The 16,962-nt window shown below is 34.5% G+C and overlaps 1 protein-coding gene across 5 annotated transcripts in view; it reads right to left on the bottom strand.

Annotated features, from left to right (window-relative positions):
* The window catches only part of ZNF521 (zinc finger protein 521), a 289,152-nt gene that overhangs the window by 131,215 nt on the left and 140,975 nt on the right, over positions 1-16,962 (bottom strand). For 4 of the 5 annotated variants that reach the window (XM_055235774.2, XM_063614478.1, XM_063614518.1 and 1 more), the window contains one exon: positions 539-623. In XM_055235774.2, coding sequence (XP_055091749.2) covers positions 539-623 — 85 coding nt within the window. The remainder of the gene's footprint in view (positions 1-538; positions 624-16,962) is intronic. The other variant, XM_063614538.1, reaches the window with a different exon arrangement.

The following is a 16,962-nucleotide window of genomic DNA, read 5'->3' as shown; positions in this document are numbered from 1 at the left end:
AAAATGATTACTGAATTCTTTACATGATCTTTATGATCATGATTATTTCCAGGCTGTTGAAACCATACATATAAAACTATTTTATGGCTATTTAAATTATTTATGTTTCCCTATCACAAAAACTCACTACTTTAGATTTTGATACAAAGATGCTTAAGCAACACACAGCAGTGCCATTACCATAATAACTTCTGAAATTAAAACCTGTCTAAAACTCTATGGAAAGCTAACATCCAGTTCATTAACCATTCCTGTTAGTTTTCAATAATGCAAAAATGATTAGAAGTTTAATTTGTTAATCACCTGTGTTTTCACTGGCAGTAGATATATAATCCTCTGCAGAAGTCTAAACTAGCCCTTGCAGAAAATAAAATGTGCTAATACCTTATCAGGACTAATAACAGAAATTTAAAAAAATCAATCATGCCGAGGAAAACATTGATGGTTGAACAATTAATTCATCTTTAACTCTGTTTAATGGTGATATACACAAGTAGAAGAAACATCTATCTGTAATAAGGTTTAGAGTGTCACTCACCAATCATGTGATTTGCAACATGAACCTGAATGTCCCATTCATTGTAGAAAACCATCTGACACTTGATGCATTGATAGGTCTTCTTCTGAGAAAACAAGTATAAACAGAGTTACTTAGACACATGGACTTTTAATTGTTTCTTTGTTTACAAAACATTTTTCTGAAATGCTGGTCTTACCTATGTTGCTAAGAAACAAACTAAACTACAGGGCCGCTTGGCCCAAGTTCCACGAATTCCTTACTTAGACCTTATGGCTTGATCCCAACACTATATTTTCATTTGCAGACATTTAGAAGAAACAGAAGCACATAATTATGGCATAATATATTTTTAAAGATCCCTAAACTCAAAACAGAAGGTTTTTAAAACCAGAAGTATTACAGAAATACAGTTTAAAAAAACATGAGTATTAAAAAAAAATACAGAGTTTCGGAAACCAATGTCTTTGAAGATCAGGCACAATTTCATTCTGACCAACATAACTGGGGTGTTGCTTCTAGATATCCATTAGTAATATGGCTAATAAGTTAAGATTCACGGATTCTAGCTAAAATATTTAGAGAGATAGTTTTCAGCTAAAGTCTACAATTTAAATGATGTTTTAGAAGTTGCTAAGCATTAGTATTTAAATATGTACCTCATCCTATAAAGAAATAATACCATAATGAACATTCTAACACTATTTTATCATTTTACATAACAGTCCTGTGAAGTAGATAGAGCAAGATTTTTATTATAATTCTTATAGCATAAATGAAGAAACTGAGGTCCAGAGAAATAGAAAGATTTGCCTGATGTCATGGTGCTGTACAGCTAGGAAGAGAAATATGTTCCTTTGATTCTAAATGCTAGTAGGCGCTCTGATTTCTGAATCATAAAGCAGCCATTATAATTTTACATCTTTATTATTGAGTCCCAGTACCTATTAGATGAACTCAATAAATAGAGTATTAGTTGTGTTTTCCAGAACACATACTTACATAAATTCCTTTTTGATGAAACTTAATATTTGTAATTAAAAACCATGTTGGAAGACAAAATAAACCATTATGAAAATAATCAATTTTTAAAATTTCCCAAACATGAGAAAATTACATTTGTAAAATCACATAAATGACATTTTCTTATAAGCATTTTTTACAGAATTATCGTTTCATTTGAAGTCATATAAAATTGTTTTATTAATGGTATTAATAAGGAAATACCAGCCTGTAAATTACAATCAATTTTAAGGAACTGAAGTTCTTTAGAACTTAACAAAATCAAAGTTAATCACAAACATTTAGCATAATTCAAGATTTAAAATTATAAATGCCATTAATATAAATTTTTCCTAATTATTGTAATTTAACATAATATTTTCTTCTGCAACAGTGGACAATATTCCTTGTAAACTACAGAAGTACAGGCATATCTCCATTGGAAGCTGTCTAAATCATCTGACCGTCTTTGTACATTAGGCATATTGCGAACTGAACGTGCTGAATCTAAATCTAACACGGACTTCAAACACCCTGACAATCACCAAGGAAGATTTACTACACTGAGCTGTTTATAAGATGCTTTTGATGGTGACATATAGAGCAACATGTGTTACGTAAATAACATCTATCCCTTTTTTAACAATATTTCCCTTTAGAACTAGTTAGAAAATATTTCTTACTCCCTGATGACCTACGTTATATATTGTTTATTAGCATACTTCTAGCATTATTCCTGATATGTGATCTTGTTGAAAAACAAAGAAACATAAACTTAATGGCTAGTCTTTTCTCTTGTTAGCACAGTAAAACATACAATATGTCGAAAACTGTCTCCAAAAATGATGACTGATGAATATGTTGGCAGAATATACTAGGGCTTTTTTTTTCCTAGTCTAATAATAAAGAATGAAATCACTTGAAAAGCCAAAATAATAAAATGCCAGCACTTACTACTATCTTCAAAATGAACTGACACGTACAAGTTTTCTTTCATCATTGAATGAAAATGCTTTTGCCACTACTGATAATTCAAACATTAATTCTCTCCACTCATAAAACAGTGTCTAAAATGCTATGTTATATTTTTTATTAACAAAGCCATATTCTTATCTATAAGCTCCTAAATTTACGGCTAGATAAGAATTTACTGTGATCAAAAACAATGAACCATGATTTTAAAATACTGAAGCTTGAACTCTACTTCGCCATATTTTCGCATTTCCCAAATACAAAGCAATGATATGCAAATTGGGATGTGTTAAGGGTTTTCTTTTTAAAGCCATGATGTAAAATTCATTTTTACCCTCAATTTTCAAAACGGTGATGTTAAATGACCTTTAAAGCATCTCCCATTATAATTATATATTCTTCGCAAAATATTTGAGAGATCCCTGCACACCTGTACACCATCTTTAAGTAAAGGGATTATAACCTCTGAACGGTGTCAGCCTTGGGGAACTCATTCCCTTGGAGGTAAATTTATTCCACCTCTGTATGGCTAAAATTATGAGAGAATTCTTCCTAATTCTAGACCCAAATCTGCTTTTCTGCCACTTTCACCCATTGGCCCTAACTCTAAGCTCTGGTGCTACAAAGAAGAGGTTGAATCCATTGTCTAATATGACAATTACATTAGCCCCTTTTCAGACTGAACATAGAGGCACAATGTAAGAAATACTTGGAATTACCTCCCTTCCTGGTTACCTATCTCCAGGTCAATGTTTTAAGAAATAGAACCCCAGATGAAGCGCCATACTCCAGGTATGATCTGACCCTTGCAGAGTGCATGAGGATTGTCACCTCCCTTAGGACAATTACTTACATTTATATAAAAGACAACAAAAAAAGTCAAGCGAGATAATTTCTTTTAAAAGCAGATAAAAGTAGAAACAGAACTTCCATTGTTTGGGCCCCAGATTGGCCTTTATCAACGCTTAAGTTGTCAATTTACTTGAAATGCTAATTTAGTACATTTTTAAAAGAGACTTTTTTTTTCATTAGCCTTTTTAAATGTGCTACTTGGGAGTGGGATTGTCATTTCCTGATTGTTCTCTTTTGTTTTCTGATACTGATAGATGTAATTATCAAGGATACAACTTTTTCCTAGCACCTCATTATTTTTGATTGATTTTGAGAACAATTTAAATGTGCCTTTTTGACATTCTTGTTTTCAGTTACACTCTGGTTAAGGTACTCAGAGACTTTTTAAAAAGAACATCTCATAAATTAAAAAAATGATTAGAGATGCTTAATAATATATAGTTTTAAAAAATTATTCTGATTAACCCTATTCCCCTCCATTCCATCCAATAGGACTCAGACTTCACATTTAGTCTTACCAAATTTTAAAAAGTAATTTAAAATAATAATTATTAAAACTTATACTTCGTAGAAATCAAACTGCTTTGATTTCTTTTACCAAAATACTGAATGGATTAAAAAAAAATCAGTGCATAGTAATCCTCAAAAACAGAAAAGAAAAAAAATTAGGTTGTTACCATGCAAGGTAACTATTACATCAATTTCTTTTACTGAAAATTGGCAATGAAAGGGTCAGAAGCACCTTGCTTTTTTAAGGAGGAAGTGTAGGTCGTGCCTATCTGATGAGTGAAAGCTTTTCTTTATAGAAGAATGACAGCAGAAGGGATGACAAAATTAGATATTCACCATTTTGCAATGCCAAATAAAATGGTTCAGGATAATCATTAATGGATGCTGAAACTAGTAGAAGACAGGTTATTCTGAGATACTCAAATTTCATCCTTTGATCATTGCAAAGCAAAAGATATATCTTTACAATACATTTAGCTGATGGTAGTTACTCTAACCAGACTATTTAGCTTAATATCACTAAGAATGGAAATGACATGGCATTGTGTACCTCTCAATGAGTTGCAATATGAAGTATACATCACCAATATAGTATCTTATCTAAAATGTATACTTGAATCTAATTAAGTCTTTAGGCCTAACAATCCAGTTTTCAGTAAATACAAGGATAGGGGAACAAATATTACTATGAGAAAAAAATGCAAATCCAGAATATTCTTTCAGAGAAATGGCCTGTTGTCTTTGAAAAGAGGAACAACTATTACTATGAGGGGGAAAAAAACCCTCAAATCCAGAATATTCTTCAAAAGAAATGGCCTATTGTCATGGGAAAAAAAGTGAAGAGATGAAGGAGACTGAAAAAGACTTGAGTAAATGTAATGTGTGGATCCTGATTTGGCGGGGAGGGAGCAGAAACAGCTATAAGAAGGCTTTTGAGGCAACTGAGAATAATTTAGATATCAATCTGACTCTCAGCTGATTATTAGATGCTATCGGGACGTTACCGTTACCTTTTTTAGATGTGATAATGGTATTGGGGTCATGTGGGCAAACATTCTTTTTGGTAGGAGATGCATACTGAGTATTTAGGGATGAAATATTTGCAATTTACTTTCAAAATTTTCGAAAAAAACATATATAGTCATATATAAGTAAATGGCTACATGTTAAACATCACAAACTCTAGGTGTATACGTGAACATTTTCATAATAAAAACTGGAAAAAATAAATAGGATAATTCATAACATGTAGTTTTTAGAAGCTCAACCTAACCTGATTAACCCCACCTCCGCTATTCACTTTAGACTCCTACACTTGATATGCACCAAAAATAATTTGTGCTTAGTTGTTTTAAGTAGCTTTGCAAACATTTTGGTATTTGTCTGTGAAGTTTTTTTTTTTTTTTTTACATAAATCTAATATATAAACTGTAAGAAGTCAGGAACCATAGCTCACATTCATTTGTATAATAAAATAATAATTTTATAAACTGTTTCATACTTTAGTCTATAAAGAACTTGTATGCAAAAAAAAAAAAAAATCCCTTGAAACAGTCCTGTAGGAGTAGATAAAGGAGGGATTATTATCCTCATTTATAGATTAATTAAGTGACTTGGCTAAAGTCATACAGCTATAACCAAGCCAGGATTCTACTGTCTTTCACACACTGGATTTTAACAGTTTATATTCTGATCATTTGCAGGTAAATTTACAATTACATTTTAGGTACATTTCAAAAGGAGGTTTTCCATATAATTAAGTAGTGCTTTGGTCTTTGACAATGCCAGGAATGGTAGGGAAAGTAACTTATGAGAGCGAAGGAACTGTCTGTAGCCACATTAGCCTTAGGCTCCCAGTCCCAGACTCTTGACTAAGATTCATAGGATAGAATTGGCTCTTTATTCCCTTAGTCTATTTCAAGATTTTCCCTTTGTCCTCAATGTTCTGCAGTTTTCTTTTTTTTTTTTGCCATGTTTTAAACTGTACATTTACGTGTATTTGTCTTGCTCAATACAAAAATAATAATTTCAATTTGAGATCTCACTTATGTCCTCAATTCTTAAAATTTTCAGTGATTAAAATCACTCAGTTATTAAGTCTATTTAAGACACTCTCCATTCACTTCTATCAGAATCCTTATTAGACACAGATTGGAGCCTCTCAGTCTATCCTCCATGTATTTTAGCTCATTCATATTTTAAGAATCTATTTGTCTTCTTATGTTTTAATCTAGATCATCTTCTCTGTACTCTTAGAAAACACTGATTCGGTCTTCACAGCTGACCAGTCTAGAGTTTATCCTATCTAGCAAAGCTTTTATTTAAAATGACTATTTTTCATTTCCAACATTTCTAGTTTTAAACATTCAAGTGCTTTTGTTTTACTTCTGCTTGGATTTGCTTCATAATTTGTCACTCTTTTCAGTGGAAATCATAACTTCATTTATCTTTCTGAGCTTCTAAACATGCTTATTTCAAAGTCTTTGTCAGACTGTTCAAAATAATTAGTTTCTTTTTTTTTCCTGCTTTACTAGTGTTTGATTCATTCACATACTTTGGAATCTTGGTTGAAAGCCCATTTGTAGTGATTTTTTTTTCTATGTGCTCATTTCTCCCTTTCCAGTAGTTTGGCCATTGGTTCTACTAGGGCATCCCAGGCTACTGTACCAGAGCTGGGTCTCAGAGGGGCATTTGCTGCCTATCTGCTGTGCTGCAGGGATAGAGAGACATTGCAAGGTAAATCACAGAGGCAACACATGGGTAATTCAGTTTTATGTCACAAAACTGTGTCTTTCTTCCTACTCCTTCAATCCTCCAGGTAAAAATCCTAGTTCCTGATAGTGGCCAACAGAATTACTTTTCCCCACTCTCTTGCTGTGAACAAGAAATTTCCTCCCAGGCCCTGCTTCAAATAGTGGATCTGGATTTGTCCCATAGGGATTAAATCATAATTACCACTTTCTATTGCTGGAAAATGTTCAGCAGACCCCTGGCTTTAGCCTTAATAACCATGTGGTTTTCTCATTTGGTTTCTGGATCTCAAAGATGAAGAACTGTTTCGGACTTGACTAAGTCCATTTGTTTTTCTATCTTTATATTTTATCAATCATTGCTATATGTTGGAACATCAAAGCCAAAGTTACAGAGCCATTTTTCCAGCTATGTCCCATAGCTCTCAGCTCCCTCTATTTCAAGGCTTTTAAGGAAGGACCAGTGTCAGATTTGGTCACAACCCTGAAATCAGGATATTGTACAATGATGCTATAAGGTATTCATTCCAAATATATCCAGCAGTCTTAGTAGGAAAGAATCTTTAGATTTTCTTTCTGTAATACTAACTTGCTCTATAGTTAGTTGTGTGACAAATCATTAAATGACCGAGTTTCCTTCTCTGCAAATGAAAAAATAATAAAACCTATATCTTAGAGTTGATATGAAAAGTAAGTGAGAATTATATAAAAATGCTTGGTACCATGCCTACCATGTAGCACACCTGCACTACACAGTAATTTTTAATGCTTACTTATTTACTAAAGGTACTATTTACTGCCTGTATTACTCTTTATTTGACAGGTTATTATGGGGATGGAATAAAATATGATATAAACTGTTTGTTGTCAAAGGTGAGTAGTTTTCACCCTTTTAAGTAGACTTTGGAACCACATTAAAATTTCTTTCAATTCGAATCCACTAATTTAAATTTCATGACAATTAACAAGGGTTAAACAAATGTTTATTAAATATAGCTTTAAAAATTAGTTGGCCCTCCATATTTGTGGATTTTCCATCTGCAATCAACCTCTGGTTGAAAAATTTGAAAAAATAAAAAATGATACTATAATACCATAAGAATAATCAAATAAAAAACCAATACATTATGACAGCTATTTACATAGCACTTATATTCAGTATCACAAGTAATCTTGAGATCATTTAAAGTATATGAGAGCATGTACATGTTTTTATAAAGGACTTCAGCATCCGCAGGGCATCATGGAACCAATCCCCCATGGATACCAAGAGACGACTAATAACACAAAATCACAAGTTGGTGACAAGGTTGGGTGAATGGGTAGGGAGAAGCAGTTAAGAACGTGTAAAAAGGTTTAAGCTAGCTAGAAGGAAAAAGCTCTTTTCAAGGACTATAGCAATATACATTACCATCCCAAGAACGAATATATTAATCACAAATGCAACATATATTTAAGAGCAGTAGCGCCAGTATTTTGCTGGCAAGCAAATGGATACTACCTGTGAGTGAAAGTAATAAGCCAGCAGCTTTCCACAAATGCTCAGTAACTCAGATATTCTATTAATTTAGCCTAGTCATTTTCTAAGTAATTCTGAATTTGTATGAAAATAAGTCACTGAAGAAAGAGGAAAAAAACGGTTATTGAAATGTAATGAAAGCCACTAATGATGAGAAGCCCAAATAATTCATTGAAAAACAAATGTATCAATATTCTAATTTGTATTCTTGTGATAGTTAAAAGGATGCTATTGTCTTACAGTGGTGGTTAATGTCCTGATAAGAAACCATATAACACTTTACATCATGCCTGGCACATGGCAACACCTCAACAACCAAGAGATATTAACTGTGATCCCTAAACTCAAGGCATTACAATATAATTGGGGAAATAAAACACACAAAAATTAAAGTGTTTTAAGTATTTTGCCTAAATGACATGGCAAAGCAGTTCAGAACCAAGTGCCTATTTTGGTGCATTGCAAAGAGAAGACAGAACATGTCAGAGAGTGACAGATTAATGTGGTCTGGAAGAGCTAGAAAAAACTCGCTGGGAGAGATAGGACTTGATGTGAGGTCTAAAATGGGAATAATTTTCTTGAGTTTGAAACTGTTACAAGGCCTGGTGTGGTGGCTCATGCCTATAACCCCAGCATTTTGGGAGGCAGAGGTGAGAGGATCACTTGAATCCAGGAGTTCAAGACTAGTCTGGGCAAGGTAGCAAGACCCCATCTCCACAAAATATTAAAAAATTAGGTGTAGTGGTTTGTGCCTGTATTTCTAGCTACTTGGGAGACTGAGTCAGGAGGATCACTTGAGCTCAGGAGTTTGAGGCTGCAGTGAGGTGACCATGCCATTGCACTCCAGCCTGGGGGACAGACTGAGTGAGATCCCATCTACTACATGCCAGCCCAGTTGCTTACAGTTGGTGGGAAATAGAAAGACAATTCAGAATAGAGCCAGGGTTAAAGACGATTGCTTCTGGCCAACTAACTAGACAAGAAAAGGAAGAGAAAAGAAAAAACCTATAGATACTTGTTTTAAATGACTGAGTTGCAATTTTTATAGTACCAGGGAGAAAAAATATTTATTTAAGTATATTAAGTATATTTATTGATACATCCAAAGCTCATGTTGAATTGTGATTCCCAATGCTGAAAGTGGCCCCTGGTGGGAGGTATTTGGGTCACGGAGGTAGATCTCTCAAAGCTTGGTGCTGTCTCTGCGACAGTGAGTGAGTTCTCACGAGATGTGGTCACTTAAAAGTGTGTGGCACCTCCCCGCCACTCTCTATTGCTCCCGTTCTTCCCATGGAAGAGGCTTGCTCCTGCTTTCCCTTTTGCAAGAGTAAAAGCTCCGTGAGGCTTCCCAAGAAGTGGAGCAGGTGCTAGCGCTGCAGAACTGTGAGCCAATTAAGCCACATTTCTTTATAAATTACCCAGTCTCAAGTATTTCTTTATAGCAATGCAAGAATGATCTAATGCATTTATTTTTACAAATAAAACCCTAAACTCCATGAAGATATAAATTTAAGCTACTACTACGTTTATAATTGAGTAAAAAAATTGAGCCATTTTTAAAATGTTTTATTGAATTCCCTTTAAATATTAGATAAAATAGTATTAAAATATTTTATTTTCAAAGGTATCCCCAATAGTCAAAAACCAGGAAATAATTGAGTGGAGTCTTCAGAAAAATCTGACAAGCATGCATTAAAAACGAAACTCAGTGTTAAAGATGGAGTCATTTCCATGGATCATACCAAACACGTCTCATGGAAGGAATTTACTACCTTGAAGTTTATGAATAAAGAGTCACTTTATTTCTAAGAATAATGTTTACTTTAAGTTTAAAATTAATAAAGAACAAAACATAATCTTTTTTAAGTACAAAATTGTCTCCTAACAAATTTTCTTCAAAATTTGTCTTTCTACACACTTGAACTCATTGATGTCTCACATTAAACACCGAAAAAACTGTGCCGAAGTTTCCCACGGAGAGAGATGCTTTATTAGGCTTACTCTCCTCATTCACATTTTGGAGTCTCTTCCAAGGGACCAACTCATGTCCCTCCCTACACAGTCCACTGAGATCTTCCAAATAAGGTATCTTCATCTATATCATCTCATTTAATGTTATGGGTTCAGTTGCTGTTTATTTCTATGCCATAAAAAATCTACCTGAATAAAATCTCCCATAGTGTTGTCCACAGAGTAGGCAGTCAATACATTTTGTTTACTGACTGTTGAATGGACAATCTAATGAGTCATTCTAAATCCATCACCTTCATTCATAAGATACTACCTAAGACTGGTCTATTTCTTCTTGCAAAACTGCCTACCACCTTACACAGCACCAGAAATCAGTGAATTGGAAGAGGATGAATAACAGACTAAATTGATGCTGTAGTGAAGGTAAAAAAAAAAAAAAAAAAAAAATTACCAGAGCACGTGCTAATTATTTTTGAGCTAGGAAAATAAATTTGTCTCTTGTTACTCATGGCTATACTATTTTGTTAGTTCCTATTTGAAGACATTTATAATTCATAGTAAATTCTAGTTAACTTCTTACACTGACTGTTTTATAAATGTTCATATCATTCAAGAAAGGTAAGAAATTGAAGGTGGGAAAATATGGGTTTAAATAATCACTCTTTTAGAAACAAACCTGAGAAAGAAAAGAGAAGTCAAAATTTGGGGTTACAAAAAATTAGGGCCTATTTTCCTCATCAATTATTTTGATCATCTGATTGCTTTCATTAAAAAGCATTGAAACTTCCTTCTGTTTCACTGTTACCAAAATAAGGAGCTATGGCTGGTAGATATCAAGGATGGACAGTTGGAGAGGTGAAGGAGTAGCAACAGTATGTAAGCACACTGCATCACCATTAAATCACATCACATGCCCAGAAAGACCCCATCCAGAAAAGTGGTAGTATGACTTATAATCCCACCATAAGCTAGGAAAAAAATTATTAGGGAGAATAAAGTATTTTAGAATCCATTAAGAAATACTTTCCTAAGTATATAGTTTCTGTCCTAAAACAAATTAGATTGGTTCATTAACTCTCTATGAGTACTTGGTATCATTTAATAAAAAGTCATCACAAATTTCAAAAGGATAAAACAGACAAATTTTTTACCTCATTTAAAAAATTCTCTTATAATTCATTTACACGTTGTACCAGAATTATTTCAATAAAACTGATCCTAAACAGCTATAAGTTCTTTAAGGCTAGGTAGAAGGCTCTGTCTTATTCATTTTGTTTGTTTGTTTGTTTTTTAATTTGTTTTTTGTTTGAGACAGAGTCTCGCTCCATCACACAGGCTGGTGTGCAATGGCATGATCTCAGCTCACTGCAACCTCCGCCTCCTGGGCTTAAACAAGTCTCCTGCCTCAGCCTCCTGAGTAGCTAAGATTACAGGCATGAGCTACCTCGCCCAGCTAATTTTTTTTTGTATTTTTAGTAGAGATGCGGTTTTGCTATGTTGGCCAGGTTGGTCTCGAACTCCTGGCCTCAAGTGATCCGCCCACCTCGGCCTCTCAAAGTGCTGGGATTACAGGTGTGAGCCACAGCCACCGTGCCCGACCCATTTTGTATCTACTGCAATACATAATTAGTTACATATAACAAATTAATATGTAAACGACTCATACCTGTTCACTGTGCAATAAAAATCTTTGCTTCCTTCTACTTCTCTTTAGATGAAGGCTCCTGTGCAGTCCTAGTCATTCTCTTTTGTTTATATCTCTAATGTATCCTTCCAGCTAGTCTTCTGTCAAAGAAATACTTCGTGTTCTGGTAGTTTTTGTGTCTTACCTACAAAATGTAGTTTGTCTTATACTAGATCATTTATCCATGTATGTGCCCAAATTACCTTTGTCCTTTATAACTTTTATCTCCACTGAGATATTTTAATGCATGTCCCCTCTTCTCTTAGCAGTTCTTACTTTGCTTCTCTCTTTCTCCATATTCTCATTCTGGGTTTGCCTTTTCTCATCCATCCATTCCATTTGAACAGCTTTCCTACTGAGGCATGTCAGACCACCCTTCTCTTCTCCTTCAAATTACTTCTAAAACCCACCTGCTTCAAAAAGCTTGCTAGCAATTACACCCACACAATGCTGTGGGTGCTGACTTTATTATTCCTGTTGTTTGTACTCTTAGTAAATTTTTTAGGACAGAGGTGTGTTTCTTTCACTTTACCTATTCTAGAACATGCTGTGCAATTACAATGTATACAAATGTGCAAGTGGTAGGGTTCTTTTAACCCCTTGATTTAACTAAAATTATCTGGATTTTTCAAAATCTTCCCCATTCATTATCCCGAAAATATCTTTTTGAAAAATAGGAAAAAATGCCCCCCTATTCTTTGCATTTCCAAAGGTAACAGCCAAGCTTATATAGAGTATTGTGGAGTTTTAGGATTGAAAGGGACAAGTAAGTTCATCTATTTCAAATTTCCTCACAGACAATGAAACAGATCCAAAGAGATGGAATGACCTTGCCCATGACTCACAGAAAGTGACCAACCTAGCAAGCCTAGGACCCCAGACTGCCATGAACACATCCACATGTACATGGTGTGGCAACTCATTTTCAAAAAGGAGCTGCTATTGCCACCTTGGCTATCTGTGATGCTTGCAACTCATCGGGGCTCCTTGGGGCACAGGACTGCAGGATCCACTCTCCAGCACTGCCTCTCCATTGCCAGTTCTTGCTACTAACCGCTGCCTTCTTGGAGGGTTTTCATTTCCCAGTGTACACTTTCAGCATAGAATGTGCATATTATATTCAAAGGTTTCCTGTCACTTAAGTAGTAATGTCTTAGTTTTCTCTTAAGCGCTCACACCCAGCACAGTGCCTGACAGAGAGCATTTGTGAAAGAGTGCATGAACCACACAGAAGTGAACGAATGTGAGCTTTTTATATGTACACCTAAAAGTAAATGTTTTCAGAATATCATGATGGAGGGAACCAGATTGCTGTCATCAAACACGCCTAGATTCTGCATCATACAACCAGGTATAACCTCTTAGTCCCCCTTCAGATTATCCCAGAAAGATTAAACTGCAACAGTGAAAAAGTTCTGCATAATCATTACTGATAATATATCGTACAAAGCTAGAAATTCTCCAAATAAAAAAATGTCTAAGAATATAATCTGGAAAAATAGGGGGCCCTTTCCCAACCAGGCTTCTGCTCCTTGAGAACATTCTACCACAGTATATAATGAAAGGTGAGAAGTGTTAAGAAAAGGATAATATCAAATTTGACATCTTGCAAGGCAAGCACCGTGATTTTTTTAAATTTTCTTTAGAAATCCAGGTGACAAATCATTCTTTTAAAAGACATGTTGGAATACCACTGTTGAATAGCCTTACTAGACATGTAAACATAGTCCTACTTCTAATCCTGCCAGCTCTTCACAGTCTTAATATATATAGGAGTCACTATTTGAAGATATATTTGCTTTTTATAGGTTTAATTCTTTACTGAGAGAAACATGAAGCAACAACTATGTTTGCCTTTTGTGCCCATCTATGAACAATGCTTGCCACACATTTGAAACTCAATTAATTGTTGAATAAATGAATGAATGAACTAGACTCAATCTAAACAGCATTTTAAATTTTGTATAACAAAATAATATCAATCTAGCCACAATTATGGTGCTAAAAGAATCTGTTTTCCATCAAAACTATTTTAATTCTCCAGTCCTAGTAAGTACAGATTTTAAGCTTAGGGGGTTTCCTGCCAGTTTTTCAGCTACTTTATCTGGTCATTTAGTTTTCCCTCCCTCCCTCCCTCCCTTAAACTCACCTTTCTTTTTTTCCTTTTTTCTGTTCCTCCTCTTACTTTCTCTTTCTTTTTTGAAAAAAAAAGAACTTTATCAAGCATGTGGTCACTGCTTATAATTATCAATTTCTAGATATATATCAATAGCTTTGTCAATATTGCTATACCAAATTTAAAACATTTAAAACTAACTTGTTACACTGTTTAGATTAATTTGAGTTTAGTTCATTCATTCATTTATTCCCCACACCCACCTCAGCCTCCCGAGTAGCTGAACTGCTGGCACATGCCACACACCACTGAACCCATTAAATTTCTTTAAATTTTCAGTAGAGACGAGGTCTTGCTACGTTGCTTGGACTGTATCAATAGCTTTTAATACAGCTTATTTTTGCTTCCTTACTAAGCCAAACTTAAACGTAAAATTCCGAAGATAATCCTTAGATCTATCTTAAAATTAATGTTAACAGCAGACTTTGTCAAGTTAGATTTAATGATGCCACTTCGACTTCTAAATGATGGTATACCTTTGTGTTGAAATATCTCTCAATTGCTTACTTATTAGTAATTTTTAAAATGTAAGTTTCTACTTTTTCTTCTTTTTGAGACAGTATCTCGCTCTGTCACCCAGGCTGGAGTGCAGTGGCGCGATCTTGGCTAACTGCAACCTCCATCCCCCAGGTTCAAGCGATTCTTCTGCCTCAGCCTCCTGAGTAGCTGGGACTACAGGCGTGCACCACCACACCTGGCTAATTTTTGTATTTTTAGTAGAGACACGGTTTCACCATATTGGCCAGGCTAGTCTTGAACAACTGACCTAATGATCTACCCACCTCGGCTTCCCAATGTGCTGGGATTACAGGCGTGAGCCACGGCGCCTGGCCAAGTTTCTATTCTTAAAATAAAGAGGTTATACATCTAAATTACAAATCGTGGCCAAAAAGAAAGACAATTTTTACTAGGTTTTTCCCCCAGTATGTAAATACTGTGTATGTGATTCATACAGGGCATCACCAGTGGATTTTAGGCAAGTAATAGCCCTTTCAAATTAACTGCTTCTCAAGCTGCTTATTTGTTTCCTAGGATTAGAGGGTGGAAATCCTTATTTTGGTATTCACTTACTAAACCTTTCATGTCCAATTTTTACTTGACTTAAATGTTATTTCTCCAAGATGTTGTTAACTCCCTTGCAATCCAATAATACTATTGAGCATTTTTCCTTTCTTAACTGTGATTACATTTGTCAGCTATATGCTCATTTATTTATATGCGTTTCTAACTTTTATATGTATTGTTTCCTGACACTATCTCTGACCTCAAATAAAGTAACATTTTATTTCTGCGGTCTTTACATTCTTTTTGCTCCTTGATTTTCATTGCCTCTAAGTTTTAAGACTAAATTATGCTTTTTCCACTTCATCAACTTTGTGTAAATATGATTCCTCATTTAGATGCACTTGACTGAATAAGCCATAGTCCTAGCATTAGATGAAATAATTCTACATAATAACAAATTAATTGAAAAAATATGTAAATAAATTATATGTATACATACATACGTACATACATACATAATAGGGATATGTGTAGATTACATACTATATAAATGATTTATCACATATGACATTGGTAGTGTGCTTCATGTTTAGTAAGAACTTTCATAGACTATACCATCTGCTTTTCATGATACCTTATAAAGAGGGTAAAGTATGTTGAATGCCCATTTTAGCAATGAGGAAACTGAAGCTTAGGAAGGACTGGCTGAGATCACATAGGTGACCCTGTCAACTGTTACATGAACTCATTTTTTTTCCCTAAAGACAATCTTTCCTTCTACTATACTATGCTGCATATCCTTAAACTCCCCATGCCCACAGCAGCAATCTCCCTATAACAAAAACTTTACAGACTCAGTTAAAGGCTTGCTTATGTAATACAATGTTTAATTCAATAAAATAAATTATTTGCCTTGATATGGGGATTTTTATAGGACTTTGCCTGCCACTCAATCTCTTTATGACATGAAGTGCATAGTATATCACATACTTACGAGGTGTCTAATGTTCTATTCATGTGTGGCTCTGAGAACCTGTACTATTATTTAGTTTTTAGAGAAATGCTTCCTTCTTTGTTTTGTTTTCCAAATATTTTAATTACCAGGCTTCAATTATTTATAAGTGTTTACAAAGAACCTATGGCATACAAGTAACTAACCTGAGACCCACGGAGGCTACCAAGCCAAAGCCCAGCCTCCGCCCCTCTCCAGCTCTCTGACCTTCTCTCCCACGACTCTGTCCTCTGCTCACTCTGCTCCAGGCATACTGTCTCCCTGTTCTCACACAAGCTTGCCAGACATACATAGAGGAGAAAGACATGTATCCAAATAACCGTATTTGTATAAAGCTTCTCCTCTTTACAAACCTGATAGCTAATGCCTTGTACATGGCAGGAATTAATAAATCTGTTATCACAAATTGAAGTACCAGATGAGGAATAAAAAAGTTCATGCTAAATGCTAATATTCCCCAAAGTGTGAGATATATACCCATTAAAGTGTAATACATGGATACTGCTCTAATAACAATAACAAAAGAAAAAAGATTAACTGAGATGCTAATATGTCTTTAATACCTCTACAACACTTAATAAACTTGTAGTAATGAACAGGTTTCAGGCTCAGAGCCTTTTGTGGGTTAGAATATAGGGCTAGAAATTTTAGAATATTATTTTGTATTCATTCTTCTATTTATGGTGAATGATACTGATTATATACTTAGGGTTCTGAGTTTTGGGGTTTTTTTGTTTTTATGTTAAAGATTAAATGCTTATAGAGCATTGGTAACATAGGTAATGTATAAAGAGTTAACTGTTAAACCTGTATACCTGGACTCCTGTGTAGCTTCCTACGCAGCCCTCCCAGACAATCGTTACGCTTTCTCTAAATTTGCATTTTCCATATTAATAATGAGAATAAATATTTTCACATGTTCACTGGACCTTCATGTTTCCTATTTGTGAAATTCTGTTCATGTTAATTTCCCATTTTCTTATATGGCAGTT

The sequence above is a fragment of the Symphalangus syndactylus genome, chromosome 1, assembly GCF_028878055.3.
Source record: "Symphalangus syndactylus isolate Jambi chromosome 1, NHGRI_mSymSyn1-v2.1_pri, whole genome shotgun sequence".
Lineage (NCBI taxonomy): Eukaryota > Metazoa > Chordata > Mammalia > Primates > Hylobatidae > Symphalangus > Symphalangus syndactylus.
This window is presented reverse-complemented; position numbering and strand designations above follow the sequence as displayed.